General features: G+C 39.6%; 1 protein-coding gene across 4 annotated transcripts in view; it reads left to right on the forward strand.

The window, feature by feature from the left end:
- The window catches only part of arnt2 (aryl-hydrocarbon receptor nuclear translocator 2), a 49,034-nt gene extending 38,516 nt beyond the window's left edge, over positions 1-10,518 (forward strand). For all 4 annotated transcript variants that reach the window (XM_026293289.1, XM_026293291.1, XM_026293290.2 and 1 more), the window contains 7 exons: positions 2,485-2,560; positions 3,021-3,144; positions 3,278-3,380; positions 3,504-3,642; positions 5,251-5,401; positions 8,335-8,480; positions 8,655-10,518. In XM_026293289.1, the coding sequence (XP_026149074.1) occupies positions 2,485-2,560; positions 3,021-3,144; positions 3,278-3,380; positions 3,504-3,642; positions 5,251-5,401; positions 8,335-8,480; positions 8,655-8,753 (838 nt within the window). In that variant the 3' untranslated portion in view covers positions 8,754-10,518. The remainder of the gene's footprint in view (positions 1-2,484; positions 2,561-3,020; positions 3,145-3,277; positions 3,381-3,503; positions 3,643-5,250; positions 5,402-8,334; positions 8,481-8,654) is intronic.
- The last annotated feature ends 9,932 nt before the right edge of the window (positions 10,519-20,450 follow it).

Genomic DNA, 20,450 nt, shown 5'->3' on the forward strand with positions numbered 1-20,450 from the left:
TAACATGTTATAATCAGAGACAAAGTGCATTTGATATCAGTGATGATATATATGTATGATAGGTACAACTTAGTCCCAGGTCATATGTTATATGCATTAAAATAATTGTACAGGTATGATGCATTTCAGTTATTAGAATTTGATTTATTGGACTTATGTAGTCTAGAAATTGTCTACAAGATGATCTTTTCAAGCTCATGCTAGCCCAAGGTTTTGTTAATAAAGCTTTTTATTTTCTATTCTTCCCAACATTAGAGCCAAATAAGTTTTTGAATATGATATAATATCATATAGTTAGAAAATGCTGTCATGTATCTGCAATGTATTGATTTTCCAAAAGAGAATTCATTTTAAATTCTAGTAAATTCACTGCATGTGCCACCTGCTCTGAAACAGTATAATTTGTTTGGTCCCTTCTGTTCTAATCATGCTCATCTGTGTATGAATTTCTGGGCTGTTAAATCTCTTCTTTATTGTCTTAGCCAGAAATGATATGATTTTGTTGCCAAATGGAATAGTTTCTTCCAATACAACAAGCCAGTCTGATCAGCTGTGGATCTAAAAGCTTGACGTCAGTGATGGGAAAAGTGGTAAATAGTGCTGCTGATGTGTCCAGTGCTTCTTCCATTGTACGTCTAGGCAGCAGCTGATCATTGGCCGTATGCAGCTGCAACTGGCAAACATCTTATGCCATCTCATAAACCAAGCCTTAGTGGAAGGTAATTTACAGATGATTTTGCTGCAGTGAATGTGAGGAGGCAGGGGAGAGGGAGTTAATGAACCTGTAACATCCTGCTGAGGCCCAATGCTCTTTTGCATTGGCTGCTTTCTATCAGATCAAATCAATGTACTCTAAGAAGAATGAGAGTGAGAGTGAGAATGCATAGGGTGTACATGTACACGCAGATTCAGGCAAATACTGTATTTGAGGTTCTTGATTAAAATATTTTTCACAAACAAAGAAAGGAAGATTAAAAAATGTTTTTACCACAATACTTTTCCTTGAGGTCTGGTGATGCTAAGAGTGGGTCTTTACTACACTGAGGGCTGTGTTAAAATGGAACCTGAATAAATACACACATAGCAGGACAGTTGTCTGTCGAGGAACAAGGTTTGCCCACCCCTGCGATAAAATGATAAAATGAGGCTGTATGGACATTGGTAAAACAGTCCAGCTACTATACCACAAGATTTTAAGATTGGATTATTAATCAGTCCTTTTAATTCAATTTCAGTATTCAGTGTGTCCTGTGCAAAACTATTTTCATATTCTTGTCACAAAATTCAGTTTTTTGTCTGTGAGGCTTGTTTGTGTGTGTATGTTCCAAGTCAAATCCACCAATCTCTCCTGACTGCACAAACTGCATTTGTCATAAATTGCTCATTTCAGACTGATGAACACCACCTGTTCACGAGGAGGTGTGTGTGTGTTTGTAAGATTTGGTCATTAGCATAATCAGCGGCAAACGTCAAGTCTTTACTTCGAATCTGTTTGTATTGTTTCAACAGGTTCTTACATGAGGCAGATTAATTTTCACAAAACTAAATATTTTACATTGGCAGCAACATCATGTATTAATAAAATGATGCTGCATATGAATGGCCTCCAAACATAAATACTGTATTAGAGTTAATATTTCAATGTTTACAGAGTGACGAAGATGTTATGAAAAAAATAGTCCATCCATCTATCACTGAATTTCCGGGCTGTCAAATGCCACAGAAGAACTGTAATAATTGTATTGCTTTACCTATAAAAAGATCCATTTGGACTGTACTTTAACGACCCACTCAACCGTTTTGGAGTAAACTTTGCTTTTATAACTTCACTCATGACATTTAAATATGATGAAAAAGTGCCGTGCTGCCGTTAGCAGATCAACTAACAGACAGTTCTTTCACATTAATGGAACCAGTTCAAGCAGTTCACATAAATGGCCGTACGTGGTGGTGTGACCAAGCAGATAAATTACTTTTCAGTTCATGTGATTTACCTACGCACATACACACTTACTTTTCTCATTATTCATACTGAAGACTAGTGGAGTCTATAATTGTTAATTGAACCAATATTTTCAACACCAGATTTAAGTATTACCTTCCTCTTTATTATGAAAAGTGCCTATCAAAGTTTGTTGTAGCTGTACAGTGAGCCTGCTTTTGAAGTTAAGATTGTTTTTTTTAATTATTATTAATTGCTATTATTCATATAAGGTTCAATAGCAGTCCATCCATCCACCCATCCTATACTATTTATCCTGTACCAGGGTTTTGGGGTGTGGGGGGGTCACCATTCAATCTGACCTGCACATGTTTAGACTGGGGGAAGAAGCTGAAAGTCAGTTTCAGTCTCCAGTGATAATCCTCAAAAACAGGTTTATTGTGGTGTCACTTGGTGTTTAACTGTCTCCTGCTCCAAGACACAGTTTTCTACAGGAATATTATTAAATTAAGATCCTAATGGCTGTCAGCTGTGTTTTGCAGGCAACTACAGCAGCAGCAGCAAGCAGAGCTGGAGGTTCACCAGAGAGATGGACTCACAGCCTACGATCTCTCCCAGGTAACCATCTGCTCTAAGACCACTTTGCTTAGCTGGTTAAAAGATGCTGCCAGATAGATGCCAGATAGTTATTATACTTATTAAAAACTCTACAGATTTGAAAGTTATGTATTGAACACCTTTATTTGAAGGCAACAGTGTGCCTTATATTCACAAAAATATAATATGCATAACAATATTTTTGAGCACTGTTCTATATATGTTCCTGTGATATATTATTGATATTGATATTCATTCTTTGCACCTTGCTGTTGTCCTGTAGCTGTGGTAACAATTGAATTTCCCCACTGTGGGATCAATAAAGAATTATCTTATCCCCTTTTCATTTTTCTTTTTGATTGGCTGTTGTACCTCGTTTACCCTGAACACTCACATGCATAGTATTTGGATGGAATATTTTAATCCTGAATGTCAACCTTTATGTCCTCTTCCTTCATACACCTCTTCTCCTCACCCCCAGGTACCTGTGGCCAGTGTCAGCAGTGGAGTCCATGAGGCAGGGAAGAACATTGATAAGACAGAAGGCCTGTTCTCCCAGGAGAGGGACCCACGCTTTGCTGAGATGTACACCAGCATCTCTGGCTGTACGACACACACTCACAGAACACACATGCACCTCATACATGTGTGTTAACAGTTGCAGATTTACCTTTGTGTTTGTGTTTATTACCTGCTCTCTCCCATCTGTTATGCTGACCCTGGTGTGTGTTTGTGTAGCTGGAGATAAGAAGATGATGGTTCCCTCCTCTACAGCTGGAGGCCAGCAGCTCTACTCCCAGAGCTCTCCATTTCAGCAGGGACACTCTGGGAAAAGCTTCAGGTACATGTCAGTGAATTGTGTTAATGCCCAGCCGGTTACATTGGTTAGGCCTCAGCTGTGATATCAGTGTCTCAGAAAAATGAAGCCTGACTGAGCTCTGTGTGTTTGTGTTTATGCACACAGTTCCTCTGTTATCCATGTCCCTGGTGTGAATGACATCCAGCCATCAGGCTCATCCAATCAGAATCTAGCTCAGATCTCCAGACAGCTCAACCCAGGCCAAGTAGCGTGGTCAGGCAACCGACCCCCCTTCTCTGGACAGGTAACACACACACACTCACACACATACATACATGTGTGTGTCTACTTTTGTCAAGGCATTCATTGACATAATCCCTTTCCCAAAACCTAACACTGATTCAAACTTCAAACTTTAAACCAAGTCTTAACATTCAAACTGGGGTGTGAGAAAGTGAATACTGGACAAAATGTCCTCGCTCCCACAGTATAATCTTCAAACTCGTCCTCTCGAAGATAGAAGTATGAGTACACATTTGTTTTAATTCCTTGTAGCAACCTTCCATTGACTTACATTTATATCCTGGAGAATTACCCTAAGCCTAACCATAACCACTAGTGCACCTAACCCTAGCCTTAAATTTAGACAAATCCGTGCTGGTCCCCAGTGTGCAAACAGGTTTTGGTCCCCACAATGTGAATATTACCAGGCACAAACCCACATGCACACACACATACAGTGTTTACTGCTGAAGTGATGATTAATAAAGTCAGCAGTCTCCATGGTTGCCATGACTGCAAGACTCATTTTCTCTGCTTCTCCTGTACCCAGACTCCTTTCTGGTGTCTGTTAACGTATTGACATGTCTTATTTGCCATGCTCTTTGTGTGTGTGTTTCACAATCTTGGAAAGGGAAAGTGCTCAGCACATGTTTCTTAACAGGCACATCTGTCTTCCACAAACACTGTTGCATTTGTCAGGTCATTCCACTAGACTGAATTCTTCTGAATTCAGTTGCTCAGTAATTTATAAAAGCATCACAATAACTAGAGCAAATGATATGAAGGGAAAAGAGAGCTGAATGTTTTCACCATCTCTAAACACAGAAGACTTTAGAAATAGGGTTGTAAAGGGTTTCCACATGTCCTCTATAATCTGCTTTTTAATCTGTTTTTCAGTGCAGCTGCACAATATTGAAAAAGCACATTTGTCCAAACTGTTCAAAAATTGTTGTTTTGGGAGGTGTTTGATTTTTCCACAAATGATCAGGTTGTTTTTTTAACATTCAAAGGCTCAGAATTTATTTTGGTCTGATGTCTTAGCATCAGTGAATTTGCTAACACAGTGAAGATATTACTTTTTAATGGTGTTTTGACCTGAAACAACACTCCTCCACCAATGCAGCCATTTTGTCTTTTTGAACAGCATGTTTTAAAGGTGATGGGTCACAATAAATTTGCGGCACCTTTGTTGTAGAGTCTCAGGAAATGCAGAGTAACTAAAAGACAAGGCAAACCTTTGTCGAGCTTATTAACTGAAGTTTTATATAAATAATTTCAACTTTGTTTCTCTTTACCAGTACTCCTCATTATCTTTCATAGGGATGGGTAACTTATCTTAAATGATGACGCTTAACTTACATTGTTCACAAACATGTCCTGCTACTGTCTAGATTTATGAATATAGTCTCACATGAAGCTCAATTGGCAAACTGCAAAGTTTCAGGGCAAGTCACGAAAATAATGTTGATTTGTCCCAGTGTCAGGTCAATTTTCGTGTTAAAATTGACAGATTGTCCAAAGAAATTAAAGTGTCAAACTTATTTTTGGCCTGTGGACCCTGAACCTTAAGTTGACTGTACCTTTACAACCCTGTTTTTCTGTATGTGTAACCAATATTTGTGCCCTCCAGTCCAGTAAAGCCCAGTCCAGTCCGTTTGGTATTGGTTCTGGCCATAGCTACCAGACCGACCCAGCCTCCTACAGTCCCCTGTCATCCCCGGCTACCTCCTCACCCAGCGGTAACGCCTACTCAGGACTGACAAACCGCAGCACAGCTTTTGGTAAGGCCTTCTCTTCATCATTTATTACTAGAAACATACCTTTAGCCTTTCTATAGATTCTGTTCTGTAGAAGATCTTATAAGGGAGGACTAACAACACACAGTATAGCTGGCAAATATATACAAAATTGTATTTGGAATAATCAAATACATGTCATTTTTGCAATTGTATCATTATGATAATATTTGCTGAAAATCTTTATGGGAGTATTATTGAATTAGAATTACAATTTATACATTTATATTATATAAATTATCAAACCTTGGGCAGAGCATATTGCAAATTGGTAGGGTCTCTATTCCGAAAGTACAATATATACAAAGGAGTGTCAGCTGAAGTGAGGAACTCTTCCCATGTGGACAAAGGTGAGTGGAAATTGAAAGTTGTTGGAGCTACACTATACAGCTGAGGCAGCAAGAAGCAAAACAAAAAAACATAAGTACGGAGACAAAAGTAGGGAGACAAAATTGTTCCAAGATGGACGAGTCTTACTTTAGGAGCCTGTGTATCGTGGAAACCGCTAAAAGAAAACATGTAGCAGTGCTTCTTCTTGACAGGCCATATACTTCCAAATGACAAAGTCAGCCAGGTTCTCAAATATATGCCCCTTACCAAGAAAAAGAAAAAATAAACATTCTGTCCAGCCTCCACAGTCTGGGCCTGGAAATGTTGCGTCGACATGAATCATCACTGTATTTGATTTTTGTCGTTCATCGTGTCTTGTCATCGTGTGGCCGACAGCATCCTGTGTCCCAAGCGTTCGCCTTCCACGTCGAGCAGCTCCAAGCCTTCATTTAGCTATGGGGCAGGTCTTACATGAACTGGTCCAGTCAGGTCCAGAACAGATTTAGAAAGAATTGCTGGTAACACATCAGCTCATATTAAGTCTGTCCATCTACGGAAGGTGCAGATTTAAAAATTGGAATTGTGCTGGCTTTTTCTCTAGAGATAAAAACTACACATGAACTTTTAAAAAAAAAAATTCTCTCTTTTATTTGTTTGTGGAACATTAGGTGTATCATTTTGGTTTGTTACTGATTATATCGATCTACTTCTCTGCATATAAAACACAGCTGCAAATGTTTAAACATGACTGGAAGTTGGAAAGTGGAAAATATTCTGCAATATTCTGACGTAAAACATATCTACACTGAGTTTGGATTTTTGCATTTAATAAAAATCTGATAGATCTGATGGAGCTCATTGCGAGGACAAATGTGTTACTCATTTTACTGTTAAATTTGGAATCTGTCTGTGAAGGCTTTCCATTCTGATGTTCAATAAAGCACAGAATAACATTTACTCTTAGATTCTGTCGCAGTGTCCAAAGATTTTAATAATTAATGAAGTCGCTGCTGTTGCTATGCCACCCTGTGTAAATGTATGCACGGCAGAATAAAGGCTCAAAAATGTTCCTGTCTGTTATTAGAGTGTGTCTGTGATAAGACTAAGCCTGAGCAGGTTTTAACACAAACATAATTTCAGTTTAAAATGAGCACCAAAACTGCACAACACCACCTAATCAGTCTAAACACAGCCTAATCTGCGCTTCTTCGACTACATGGGTGCAAACAAATTTGTTTCCTTCCAGGTAATTAACAAACAGGCGCACATCTAGATAATTGTCTTGCCCCTCCAAGGAAAATTGCATTAAAACTTCATTTGCATTAATGCTGGCATTGTGCCCACTAGAAAACAGAGTCCAAAGCTCTTTGCCAGTCAGAATAAATCTGAAAAAAAAAATGAAAATATAGAAGATCAGCTGTTTTGGAGTTTGACCCATACAAGGGACTAAAAGTCAGGATACCTGTCCCTGTGCTGCTTTGTCACTTTATATAAACTTGTTGCCAGGTCTAAGTGTGTGTGTCTGACTGCATATCATATGTAGTAGCTTTTTGTGGCACATGTCGACCGTAGAAACTGAATATGTGTTATTATTGATGTCACACTAAAAGTGTCACTACCTTAAAAATATCTGAATCGTTTCAGTTTGACAGTTTCTGTTTGACAATGAATTTGTGGAATTTCTAAAGTTTAGAAACATTCATTCACAAACTCATAGCATCATCCGATGGCTCTTTCCTCACTGTGTCCAGACTGACCCACATTTCTTTTTCCAGAGTGACTCTACAGGTGTGGCAAAGAAATTAGCCAGTAGTACACACAAGGCCAATAATGCTTTAGTGTGTTCAGTCAGCAGTGTCTCATTAGCTGCTCAGGACACTTGCTGTTTGTTGACCACATGGCTATAGGACTAAAGCGTGTCTACCATGCAACAGTTACATAATGGTCTTTTAATGTTCACACACATTAGCCTCTCCTGTATCGTTTCTTTATTCTTTACTTATTCTATTTCATTTTTTTACTTTTTCAGATTTATACACACTTACTGTTACTCACTTTTCCAGCTGTGGTTTGAGTCCTCTAGTCATTATTCGAATATAATTTATTTTTTGAGAATTTACAGTATTAACTCCCAACATGCACTGTTGAGCCAGACATGCAATGTTCGATGTTTTGACCTTTGGCCCAAAGTTAAGGACTCAGCACTTCTATCTACCTAAGGTTTATTTTTGGTGTTACGAAGCATGTCAGAGCAACAGCAAACAATGAGGCATTAGATTTTTGACAAAATTTGATTAATTGCACAGCCTTAAAAGAAATCCTATTATGGTCGATCTGATCTGTGTGAAAATGACATTTGAGAAAGATTTGTTTAAAACACCCAGTAACAATGACAGTGTTAGTGTGAACCTTTTTCAAAAACAAAATAGTGTGCTGAAGCAGAGTCAGATCAAAGAACTCTGAGTGCAGTTTGATTTATTTAATTCTTACTTAAATGTGGAATCAGTCAAACTGCAATGTTTTTACTGAAAACACTTTTTTTGCAGAGTTGTTATTATCTATGAGTCTAACTCTGTGTGTTTTTCCAGATGTGTCGGGGGAGAGCAGTCAGAGCGGAGCCCAGTTCCCTGGTCGTCCCAGTGAGGTCTGGTCCCAGTGGCAGAACCAGCATCACTCCCAGCAGGCCGGAGAACAGCACACACACCCCAACCCCAGCCAGACAGAAGTCTTCCAGGTAATACATGCTCAGTCATAGCTTATGCTGCTTTTGGCCTCTGCTTGTAGTGTGTGTTCCAGCTGCTGGCTGCTGACCAGTGTACACAGGCTCAGTATTTGATACGTCTGATAAGAGCTGTGTGTCCTCAGCACACACCTGACCTCTGACCCTCCCATTCCTGTGTCTCTGCAGGACATGTTACCCATGGCTGGAGATCCCACCCAGGGAACAGCCAACTACAACATTGAGGACTTTGCTGACCTCGGCATGTTCCCACCCTTTTCTGAGTAATATCCTCCTCTCTCCATCCCTCGCCCTCCCAGATCTGGACTGACGTTTGCATTCATCTCATGTTCATTCTTCTGTATTGCTGGTTCATCAACACACAGTTAATGTGCAGCACAGTGAATGTCTGTGTGCACCTGTCATTTGCACACATCTAAACACACGCTAATATCTGGGCTCCAAGGTCTGCAGTATGTTTCTGTGAACATACATACCTCATCACTGCAAAGAGATGGACGGAACATCAATGAGCCTGTACAAGTTTTTTGTCTGTTGTCACACTGAAGGACATGTTCTCCAGCTCTTTGTACTGATCACCAAACCTGTTAGGCTCTCTGCAGTCAGCATCAGTATGACCTGAGGCGGTCAGTCAGGAAATTGGAACTGCATTTGTCAGGACTGGTATCTGTATTATCACTACTGATAAGTAACATCAAAATTAAGTTTTCTCAAAAAAAATTCCCAGCTGACAGTTTTCCTCAGTTGTAAACATCGAAGTGACCACCACTAATGGCTGTTCCTTCAGCACATAATTTATATTGCTCCTCATGTGGCAACTTTTCAACTGCAATTTATGCATTTTTCCACACAGCTAAACACCCTGCAGAAAATGTATTTATTGACTCAACAGGAAATATTTATGCTCAAGTGGGATTGAGACAGTACAGAACATTACTGGAAAACAAAACATGGTTGACTGAGCATGTTAAACATTGCTGTTTGTTATTAATAGAAGATGCTAGGAGGGTATGTGTACTGTCATAGCACATTATGGGATGCAGGAGCTGCTTTAGTGTTTTTAAAGAATGTTATGAGTGTTAAGTTAAAGACAAATGTCGCCAGAGGCAAATAGGACCAACAGAGTATCGAGTGACCAGTTACCTCCTGATAATACCTGCAGCGACTGTAGAGAGCATCAGTCGACAACACTATTGATGTAGAAGTCCCAACACTACCGGTGTCCACAGACCCACAGTTTGATCTACGTGGGTGTTGAAGATGTACACCTCCATCTGGCTGGTGCAGCCTCTTGCGTGCCATCACTGACTCTGCCAAACTGCAGCAGGAAACGAGATGCTTCTCCAACTGCTGCTGCCCATACTCTCCATCAACGTTATTGTGTAAATTATATGTAGTAATGTCTGGAACACTAGAGAAAAACCTGATGAGAATACAGAAGGATTCTATGTACAAATAATTAAAAAAATACTCATTGCGGACAGTTGCTAAGCTAAGGCTTAAAGTGCACTTCATGAAGCTAACTGCTAATCTCACCAGCCTGCTTTAAAAGGGATAAACCGCCATACCGTCTAAGCAAAGCGCAGTATTTACTAGTGTATTTGGTGTTCTTCAGCTCTCGCTACTTGACTTTATTACTTTATAATCTTTTCAGCTATTAAGAGACTGAATAATACTTTCTAGTAGGGGCGATTTTACATGATAGCTTGTACGATAGCTCTGAAAGACGGATGGGAGAACCTTGAACAGACATCAGAGTCCTTTTGCTAAAGATCTCAATTTGATGTTTTTTGTAAATACTGTGATTTTTATGTCGACTTGTGTTACTTTCACACAGTACATGTTTTTTGTGTAGGTTTTAATGATATTGTGTGCAATGTGAGTACATATTTAACTATTGGTATTTAGTTAGTCTGTTAATTGTACATTGAGTTCTAGACCTGTATAAATTGTGTAAATGTGACCCATTATTTTTGTGTAACAATTTGTGCTTGTGACAATAAATTCTTACTGGTTATGTGGCTTCCATTAACACTTTCAGTCTCCCATTATTCAGGCTTGCTTCATATTCCAGACTGGGTTTTAGCAGGGATCATTTGAGGGGAAAAAATAAAAAACTAGAACTCTGGGCTGGAAGCCACATTGTGAAGTGATGAAGTGAAAGATTTACTGCCCTGTTCTGCCTGTTGATGAAGCTGGGTCTTATGTATGTGTGAGAGAGAGAGTGTGTGAATGAGAATCATAAATTATGATCTTGTTACAGATTAACTGACATCATATAATTAAAATTAGATTCACCTTAAATTATAACAGGATAATTCTGCCTCCATGTCAGTAATCATAATAGTTTTAACATTCAAAGGAGTCATTTTTCTGTATCATGAGTTCTTGTGATAAGTGCATTTTTCTGATAATGCTGTGTGTCGTACATATTAAATTCTTAACTGGTGAATACTGCAAATGAGGTAACATGGAATAGTTTCACACTGTGCTATTTAAACTTGCAATGATGTTATTTTTAGGCAGCAGCGGAGGTTGTGAACACCAACAGATTACAGCCTTTTAAGCAGACACAGATGGGTGGGGAAGTGGTTAGTCCTGTTGCCACACAGCAAGAAGGTTCTAGGTTTGAACCCTGAAGGTTCTAGGTTTGAGCCGTGTTTGATGCTAGTTTGATGCTATGTGTAGGCTACATGTTCTCCCTGTGTTTTCTGTGGGTATTCCAGTTTCCACCCAGAGTAGTGACCAGCTCTAACTTTAAATTGCCCATAGGCCAATTCAGAATGTGAGTCTGAACATTTGTCTGCTTGGTAGGATATGCTGTATAGATGATGGATGGATCAACATCTAACTCTTAATTGCTTTTGTGCTGCCATTCAGCATCATCTGTGTTTGGCTAACAGCAGGTCATACAACAATTAACTGAACCTGTTAATGAAGAAATAATTGAGAGCGTTATGAGTACAGACCTTCAGTTACATATGTGAAGTGCTTCTTCTCTAATCTCATGGAAGGAGAGCTACCGTGTGAACGTTTCACTTCTTAGCAAAGAAGAACTGATGAAATGCTGTTGTATATAAACTACTGTTTTACTGATAAAAAAAACTTTTCTAACGATTTAACATTTAGAAGAGCAGATGACTCAGTAATGTTTACTGATGGCTCATCAGAATGTGAAAGCATTTGAGCAAACGACAAATGAGGTGCTGTCAATTTTCTCATGAGGACAGACTCGAACAGAGGAGCCATAAAGAGCCAGCTGCTGTGTCAGATGATGTCCTTCTTTATTGGTGTGATGAAGACAATAAGCTGCTGACAGGGTAGAATATTCAAGGGCAATTCAAGGGCAGAGCTGTAATTTAAAATGAAAGCCAAGACAGCGAGACAACAAATTCCTATTTGTTTGGTTTAGGAAGTGTCCATTAGTCATGTACTGTATTAACTCATCCTCATAACTGTTGTTTGTTTGCAGCCAGTCAAGTCCTGAACACTTCTGTCAGCAGGATGCATGTTTGTGCTGTCATAGCACTCAGCAGCCATTTCTCTGCATCCAGCATATGGATGTGAGTATCGACATGTTTGGACATGCACGTGTAAACACAGGTACACCAAAAGGCCCATAGTTAGTATGTATATATGCTCTTAGTACTTTCTACCACAGCTTGGTAGTAACAAGGTAGTTAGGTGCAATATCCTGGTGCCAGTGTGCAAATTCTAGTGTTCTGGAGCTACAACAGGGTTTATAGTTTTAATTTGGGAAATGCAACCAGACCAGCTGTCTGACTAATATATGTAACAGCCCCAGTTTCTCATGCCGGATTAGAGGATGTGTGAACGGATCCTAAACAGACCTCAAAAACTGTGCTGAGCATCTGTGACCAGAGTCCTGCTGCAGCCACACTGCCCTCTGTTTTTCACAGACCTGTGCCTGAGGGAGGAGGCTTTGATCCTCTTCATTATTTCCTCCTGTTTGGTCACTGACCAAAAGTGAACTGCTTAACATTGTTGTGAGTTGTTTTCTGTTGTTATTGTCTTTTATTGGAGTTAAAGGGTCTTGGTTGTTTTCTGATCCACTCTGCTGTTTTAATGCTTTGTCAGAGATGAAAGAACAACCTACAGGAAATGAACAGCAGTGCTCCACTTCCATCTGGGGGTGAAAGTGTTGAGCCCATTTCACCTCTAGTCATATCCAGCACTAGGGAGGAATGTGGTTGTGTACCGTCAGAACCGGGCTGTGTTGCAACCAAACCCAGTACTGATGTCATCAGTCATCATTGCAGCAGGTACATACACCTTTGTTTTTATCTTTGTTGCACGTATTTACATTGAAATGCATTAATAAAATGAAATAGAGGAAATTTCTACATCTGCTACTATAAGAATCAACTTCAAAAAGCAATACTATATTCTGACACATACAATGAAATGGGCCCCAGTTCTAATTAGCTCTCAGTGTACTTAATCCGTGTAGAGACCATAAAACAGGAACAGACAGTTAAAGGGGGTCCAGGGACCCCTACTGAGACAGACCTTTTCAGTAATCCACCCATGACTGTATGTACCATAACTAAGCCTCATATCTGAGAGGAAAATGTAGGTGCCTCTGGGATGTATTTAGATCAGTCTCATAAATCATCAGTCTCATGAATGATTAACCACAATTTGAAATTAAAATGAATAATTAAAATTCCAAAATAATAGAAAATTACACACCTAAATTAAGAAGAATTATCAGCATAAATTCATTTGTTTCCCACCGTGACCAGATCACATTTGGTCTTGCTGGTTGATTCTATTGTAAATAGTAATGTCGCTGCACCTGGTGACTACATGGGTGCCGTTAAGGTCGGAGGTAGGAAGGCACCCACAGGGAACTGAGTGTCTCTGTGATGGTCCCTACAGCAGGAACAGTATGTGGAGGGTTGCAAAGTCTAGAATGAATAGTTTATGAAAAATGCGAATGTTCAAGGTCGTAAAACATTTCCAAACTCTCACATGGTGAAGATGCGAGAAGGTAACAGTGAGCATTTCTAACAGCATCAGTGATGTTCTGAAAACACAGCTTGTATGCTTTAAATGTCCTGTAGCATTTCAGCTTCCCACTCAACTGATATCAGCTCCACATGAGCCATGACGACTTTTTTAAAGTCTGTCAAATATGTGTGGAATGCCAACGCTCAGATCTGTTTTCCCTCATAAACACAAACTGGCAGCTCTTGGCATCTCTCCTGCTTGGCACTTTAACACCTCTCACCTCCTGAACAAACCGGTAGGCGATTTGAAAAGAAATAGTTTCCCACATTCCTAGCTGACATGACATGCACTCTGATTAGCCTCCTGAATTCCCCTCTGACATTTGCTAAGCTCTGCAGCATTTGTGATGGACTGGCAGGGAGAGGAGAAAGAAACATTTCATTGTCAGTATGTCTTCATTCAGCATTACATGCTGCCGTCGTCTGGCTCCTCTCCACATTTCCTGCCTGATTGTCATTAGCTGAGAACTGCTGAGATGGTGTTTATTTGAAAAAGTCTCACTTCAAGTGTTGTAAATAGCATTCGAATGGCATCTGGTCCCTTTATAGACCCTCGCCTCGGGCCCTGAAACCATCACTGAGACACTCTGCTGTGCCGTGTGTATCGGCGTGTGTACGTGTGAGATAGTGTTCAATTTGCATAAGCCACTGAGATATTATACAGCGTGCACATGTGCGTGTGCATTGTGGTTGGCAGAGCATAGCTGCATGCTTGTCTGCAGTCAGTGTGTCTCCATGCTGACAGGTCTATCTTAAATCATGTTGCTGTGAATCTCCTCCAAACACAGACAACAGCATTCAAACCACAGAGAGAAAAAACAACCCACTGTGCTCATCAATCCTGCTGCCTGTTTACCTGCAGCTGCACACGCAACACAGCTTTATTAGTTTCCAAACAGCTCCATCCTCCATTCAAATTCCCATCATGTTGGGCCAGTGTTCACTGTGTACATATGGGACTGGATATGAAAACTATGTGTAATCTGTCTGACCACAGGGCCTCTGGAGACCAGGTGTAAGGAGGACTGATGTGGTGCTGCAGTTTCTAGCTCTGAGTTCAGGTCTTTCTCCAACAAATGACCCTTAGACAACAGTCACATTTTCCCCTCTATAATCCGAACAACAAAGTCAATCTTTAATATGATGCGTCAGAAAGAAAAAAGTGTGAAGTCTTTGATTTGTTCACCTTCATTGCCACTTTTTGTTCATGATGCAATCTATAAGGAAATGAATAATGTATTTGTTAATTTTGCATGGAAAATATTTCACCACCTTAAAAAGAACTAGCAGAGGGAGTGTTGGGGAGTTTAGATTTAACACATTTAAATTACATCTTTAAGGTCAGATTGCTAAATGCTTGAAATCACCAGTATCATTATGACATTTTATACCACACAGTATTTTACAAATACTTGTTGGCTTAGGACTCCTAACGGGATGTAACTGTAGTATTTCAGAACTGCCAAGTGCTAATAACAGACTTTATTTTCCTGGAAACTGTGTTACTTTCACAACTTTTCACCAAATAAAGAAATCTGGAACAACACTAAGGCCACATTCATATTTTTCTGAATTAAATTTTTTCCCCACAAAGATTTTTTTCTGTAATAAGAGCCGTTCCCACAAGTATAATCGAGTTAATGAAATATCTACGTTATCAAAATATTATCATACAAGAACCCAATTTAAAAACTGGGGTGAGATAGAAACAAAATAAAAGGGGAAATATAATAGAAGGGGAATTTATGTGAAAATCACAGTTGGATAGTCTGCACTGGTGCAACGTGTGCCTGTGCTTCTATCTAAAATTGAGTTTTAAGATCTGACAAGTAACACAAGAATGTCTATATTTACTGGCACTGAAGGTAAATGTAACTTTTGTAAAAGTGAGTCACATTTGTTTTCAGCTGTTGATCTTTCTGTGAAGAAAGTTTGGAAACTTTGGAAAAAGTTATTAAATAGACCTTGAACTGAGATTGTTTTGTTACACACACTTCCCCTGAGGTTTAACAATGAATGTTGGTTCCCAGATATAGATTAGAGTTTTCTACCACTGGCAGCTGAGAAAACCTGATTTCAGTTAATTAAGTTTTATCATTATTGAATCACTATTTAATCATTATTTCTGGAAACACACTAACTAACCAGACACCTCTGACGCAGGTGTTTGCTGTTTTAATGCAACACTATTAAACTCTAGCTAGACTATTGTATTGGCAGGTTGCAGCTTGCTTCTCCCATTTAATGCAATGGGAACATTTGTCCAGACTATGACTGGCCGTGAAATTTGGTTTGTGCTGCTCGAAGAATTAAATACTGACATCTGAAAAATGTTGGTTAGTCTGAGTAAACCCCAGGACTCACTGTCAGCAATTTGAAGTATTTTATACCTTCAGTAGCAATTAGTCTTCAGTGAAAACTGTGGTTAAAAGTGAAAACCCTGTGAGGCTTTTGTGACAGCACATGCAGGGTTGGAAAGGCGTTGACTGACTGATAGCAATTATGCTATTGCAAAGTGCAGCTAATGTAGTGCAGCAGCCATCAGCCTGTAGACTGAAACTGTCATAAAACAGCAGCAGTTGCTTGTTTTCTCTCTCTGTCACCAGAGTTAATTGGCTGTGATTAACAGGCCTCCTGTCAGTGGAGTGATGGTTTCTGAGAAGAAAGCAACGAAGCCTGACTTCTGAAGCCCGCTTTAAAGCTTTGGTGCTTTCCTGTTAGGATGACTGCCCCTCAGGCTGCCCACCAATCACACTTGCTACACAGTTTTATCATCAGCTTCATTATAATGTGGCTCTCAGCTGATGACTGTCTGAACTGAGAACTGGAGTTATTATAAGAAGAGGTTTCTTCTTTAGCTTCGACATCCAATGAAATTGATTGTTGTTCAGTGTGACATCAGGTGATCAAGCAGTGGTTCTGGCTCATCAGTTCTGGCTCATCAGTCTCCATGGATGGTGTACAGCTTTGGAGGCAGAGTGGACCTGCCATTTGGCCCCTGTCTCATGGTGCTGGCTCTGGGAACAGGTGTCCATCTATTCGATCCCTCATCACCCAGATGGTTACAGATGGTTACTGAGGTTTTCTAAACTTTGGAACCAAGTGTCAGACATAAAATCACAAAAACATTTCCTATTCATTTTCCTATTCGGTGTTTGTTGAGTTATTTTATGTTATTATGGTTTGATGTTTACTTAGAGTTTTGCCGTGCATTTAGAGAAGAAGCTTTTATCAAGCACATAAGCAGAGAGCCAGAAAATATTGTTCGCTCATTAATGTTATGTATTCAACCCTAATTCACTGCAGAAATTGGAGGGTCAGTGATTACATGAGGCAAAAAGGTAGCATTTGTAAAGAAGGATGTATCCTTCTTTAAGAGCTTCTGCTGTATCCATGCCTGTTGTTCTAGCTGTCCTCCCTCCCCTCACACACCTGTCCCTCATCACCTTCATCACCTTCATCACCTTCATCACCGCTCCATATTACTGCCCTCATGCTCCATGGTTCCCTGTCAGACTATTTTGTCTCTCAGGCTGTTCAGATGTTTTGATTCACTGCAGCTCATCAGCCCCTGTTGTCTGCTGAAGGGAAGTGTGTTACCTCCCTGTGTTCATATCTAACCTTTAAAGAGAAGGTTTGTTTGTTTGAAGTATAGCTCTTAAAAGAAAGTGTCACTAGCCTGTGTTCATGTCTAAGATGTGGAAAGAAATTTTGTTACTCATCTGAAAGCAGAAATTGTGCTATTGAAGAAAGTTGTTACCTATCTGTGAAGAAGAAGTTTTGTAAATGACGTGTTTATGTCTTAGCTGAAAGGGAAATTTAGTTAGTCTTATGTGCAAGGAGGACACTAAGAGTATCTTAACCAGTGTTTCCTGGTGATTTGTCTTCTTCTGTTGCTTCTGAAGCTTGTATGGTGGCACATGTAATCTCCCTGTCAAGGGGCAGAGGGCTGTTCAGGGGTACAGCAGCTCCAGTGGGAGCAAGGGTCTCCCATCTTTGTCTCTTACCAGGGTTATGCTGAGCAGTAAAAAAAGAAAGTTTTTGACACTTTGGTACATGGCAAGGCTGCCAGAGTGTTATTTAATCTCACTCAAGGCAGTCATCCATTTGAGGATTATGCCATAGATTTCTGCACATTTGCCGCAGAGAGGAAATTGAGCAAGAATGGCCTGCATGCTGTGTTTTATCAAGGTCTGTCTTAAGGATGAACTGGCAGTTTGGGAGTTACTAGACGAGCTGGAGGGAGTAAAAAATCTTGCAGTTTGCACTGACTGGATACACAGAGAAAAGAGGAATGCGAGTGTTAGAAGCCAGTCACCACTTGGATTGTTTTAATCCTCAGGATCTTGCATCAGTTTCAAGTTCACTAACAACCCGTCTGGTGAGCATCAAGAAAAGCTGCAAAACCACCACCAAATTCATCTGTTTTTACAGAGGCTATGGGGGACATCTCTCTCAGGCCTGTCTGCTAAAAGGCATGGCTCATCATCAGCTGTGGGGGTGCAGGTGGGCTGGCCATTGAATGTAAACAACTCTGTCCATCATGCAAATACAGGAATAGTAAATGCTCTTTCTTACTCTGTCACTGTGTTGGATTCAGATGCAGCGTCAAACTTTTAGCTTGGTAACCGATCATGTTTGATCATTAAATATGAAAACAGGTAGAAACTCACACTAAGCATCTGCAAATTGCTATTTGAAAAATAAGAATAAGCTTCTGTCTTTTTTGCAACCCCCCAGTCACCAACCCTGGTCACTGAGGGCCGGTGTCCTGCTTCTTTTCCAGCTATCTGTACCCTTACAGTTTCTGAGTGACTGAACACACCTAATCCAGGTGGTCAGCAGTGGGTGGGGCAGGGATCGGTGAAAGGCAAGCAGGGCACTGGCCCTCAAGGACCATGGGTTGGGTGGGTTGGCAATGAGCAATGAATGCTATAACCAAAAATACATCACATGGACATAGTTTCGCTCATCCAGACAAATACAGTCAACTTTGTGACAAACTGTAGAGTAGGTGCTGAGTGGGTTCACACAAAATGCAATACTAATGTTTCACCCTTACTTCAAAGACCACACTTAATGGCACTTAGCTGTCTTTTTTACTCTGCCCACACACTTTCTTTGAACAGATGTTCTGTTTTTGCAGTTTTCCTGATTTACAGGAGGACCATGGATCCCCTTCTACCAGCACTCACAGCCATTTTCCCTCTTAGGAGATGAAAAGGCCATGTCATTTCCATCATATTCTAGTCAAATCTAAGTCTTGCAGCAGTTGGGTTTTGATAACCTTGATGGTTATTTTGTGTTGTAATCAGTGTAAAGCTTAGTTCAGGACCTATGATATCTACACCAGTCTTTATGTTAATAGGCTGCAGATTGTTCTTTTACATTTAGCACAGATATACGAGTGGTGTCACTTCACTCATAAATCAGCGTATTAACCAGAAACATTTTTCTCAGACCAGTAAATACTTGTGCTTGGTTTTTCAGAACAGTAGGCTATTCCAGTAATTAGGCATATGATTGGCAAACGAAGACGCAGAACTAGAGATATCCAGTAGTAGCTAATTTAGCCTGTAGCTGTCGGAGTTTGTTACAGAGGCCTGGTAAGCTCGTTTCTGTCAAACTCCACACCTCCAAATGTTTTTCATTCTCTGACTTTTAGACTTCAGCCCCAGCCAATGCTGACTCAAGTGACAACATTTGAGAACAAGTGTCTTGGAGTGCACTGAATAATACAAAGACAAATGCAAAGACAAACAGCAGATCGCTTTGTTGTTTGGAGGCTGTTTAATTTCATCTGGATTTCTGCCAGTCTCAGAATTTGTTTAATGTTCACGAATAGTTAATGTGTCAAAACACTGGAGTTCTTACATGGATGTTTTCTTTTTTGCTAACTCTTATTTCATGCAGGAGGACTGAATGATAAACACTGATTGTAATCAAACTCTTTAGCTGTGACACAGAAGGTTTTGACAGAGGAATGTAAACACATTCTGTCAATGTTCAGTATATTTACCTTAATTTGATTCTTAAAACCTGTTTGAAATGCAGATCAAATATTCTTAGTCACAACCACCACTGCTATGTCTGTGCATTAGGAACCAGACTTTAAATACAATGCTGCTACACTACTGGTCAAAGGTTTGGACTCACCTACCCAGATAGTTTAATGAAAACGTATGCCCAAACCTTTGACTGCAGTGTATGTCAAAATACTGTTGGCGGCTATTTAATATGTTGAGTGTTTCTCTTGACTTCAGACTTTGTTTTATCAGACATTCTCATTGAGATCATGACAGAGCAGAGACCAAAAATACATCTAAGAATAACAACGGGAACAGACAGCACAGTTGAGTTTGACTATAAGGAACAATAAAAATACCATGTTAGACTTAAAAGCTTTGCTTTCTGTTTTCCTACAAAGAGACATCACAGATCATTAATCACAGTTTATCAGAAGTATCTGTCAGTGTTGGTTTGCAGCACATTTTTCAACCTTTCTAGCGTAAAACATGTTTGCTTTTATTTCATCCCTACAGTATGTGTTTAAAAGTAAAATTATATGCAAATATATGCTGTAGTTTGCATTCACTTGGTGTGTAGAATGTAAATTAATCGCAAACATAAAATCATAAGAAGCTTAAGTAATGCCTTCTTTAAAACAGGGATTGTTTAGTCCTGCATGTTAAAGATATCTGTATGTGTAGTTTTAAGTTTATGTTAACTATAAAATAACATATCAACATACGTCCAATCCTGATGAATATTAAATGTCATTCTTTGATGGGGTCTTACAAGTTTCATAAAAAGCCTTGAATGTCTTACAAAGGAGTCTAAAAGTATAAAGTTTAATAAAATAAAAATATTATGTACACATATTTGTCACGTTGTTTAATAGTTTGGCCCTAACACCACAACTCACTCAATT

Source organism: Mastacembelus armatus, chromosome 3 (genome assembly GCF_900324485.2).
Source record: "Mastacembelus armatus chromosome 3, fMasArm1.2, whole genome shotgun sequence".
Lineage (NCBI taxonomy): Eukaryota > Metazoa > Chordata > Actinopteri > Synbranchiformes > Mastacembelidae > Mastacembelus > Mastacembelus armatus.